The sequence below is a fragment of the Cebus imitator genome, unplaced genomic scaffold (assembly GCF_001604975.1).
Source record: "Cebus imitator isolate Cc_AM_T3 unplaced genomic scaffold, Cebus_imitator-1.0 Scaffold671, whole genome shotgun sequence".
NCBI classification, from domain to species: Eukaryota; Metazoa; Chordata; class Mammalia; order Primates; family Cebidae; genus Cebus; species Cebus imitator.
Window position 1 is genome coordinate 738,827 of NW_016107986.1, and position 973 is coordinate 739,799.

At 44.6% G+C, this 973-nt stretch overlaps 1 protein-coding gene across 1 annotated transcript; it reads right to left on the reverse strand.

The window, feature by feature from the left end:
- LOC108295971 (small ubiquitin-related modifier 1) lies at positions 1-367 on the reverse strand (the record flags this gene model as incomplete). Its single annotated transcript, XM_017518349.2, has 1 exon — positions 1-367. A coding segment is annotated over one exon (327 nt), but the record flags the coding sequence as incomplete, so codon positions are not given.
- Between the last annotated feature and the right edge of the window lie 606 nt (positions 368-973).

Here is a 973-nt window from a genome sequence, read left to right on the forward strand (position 1 = left end):
TAAAAAAGGATTGAGGGAAAAGAAAAAAAAAAAAGATTATCTAAACTGTTGAATGACCCCCCGTTTGTTCCTGATAAACTTCAATCACATCTTCTTCGTCCATTCCCAGCTCTTTTGGAGTATGATTATCAGCAATTCTCTGACCCTCAAAGAGAAATCTGAGTGAATTCATTGGAACGCCCTGTCTTTGACAGTATGATTCTTTGAGTTTCTTGAGATGTGTTGTCATTTTCACTTTGAAGTGAATCTCACTGCTATCCTGTCCAATAACTTTGAGTTTAATATATTCACCTTCTTTCTTATCCCCCAAGTCCTCAGTTGAAGGTTTTGCCTCCTGGCAACTTTCTGCAAATATTCTGCAACTACTCTACATACACAAAGTTTTCCTATCATTTTTCTAAAAAATATCAGTCTTCTTCAGGTTAATGCCCAGGTGAGATGCTTTTTGTTGCTCTAGCAGTTTCGTTCTATTTTCTTTCTTGGTTATTCCGAATGGTCTCTTACAACTGGTCAGACATGATGATGGCGGCTTCACCCGGGGGTCTCCACACAGCAGCGGCCTCGGGTAGGCAGAACCTCGCTCCAGGGTTTACAAATCCGTCTCCTTTCCCACAGCACAACACCGCGGCTGCCCCCTTTTTTTTTTTTTTTTGATGGAGTTTCACTCTTGTTGCCCAGGCTGGAGTGCAATGGTGCAATCTCAGCTTATGGCAAACTCCACTTCCCGTGTTCAATCGATTCTTCTGCCTCAGCCTCCCAAGTAGCTGGGATTACAGGCATGCATCACCACACCCAGCTAATTTTTGTATTTTTAGTAGACGAGGTTTCTCCATGTTGGTCAGGCTAGTCTCGAACTCCTGGCCTCAGGCAATCCGCCCGCCTCAGCCTCCCAAAGTGCTGAGATTACAAGGGTGAGTCACCGTGCCCAGCTCTGGTTCTGGTTCTGATGGTGCACAGCCAATTGTGCCCACAT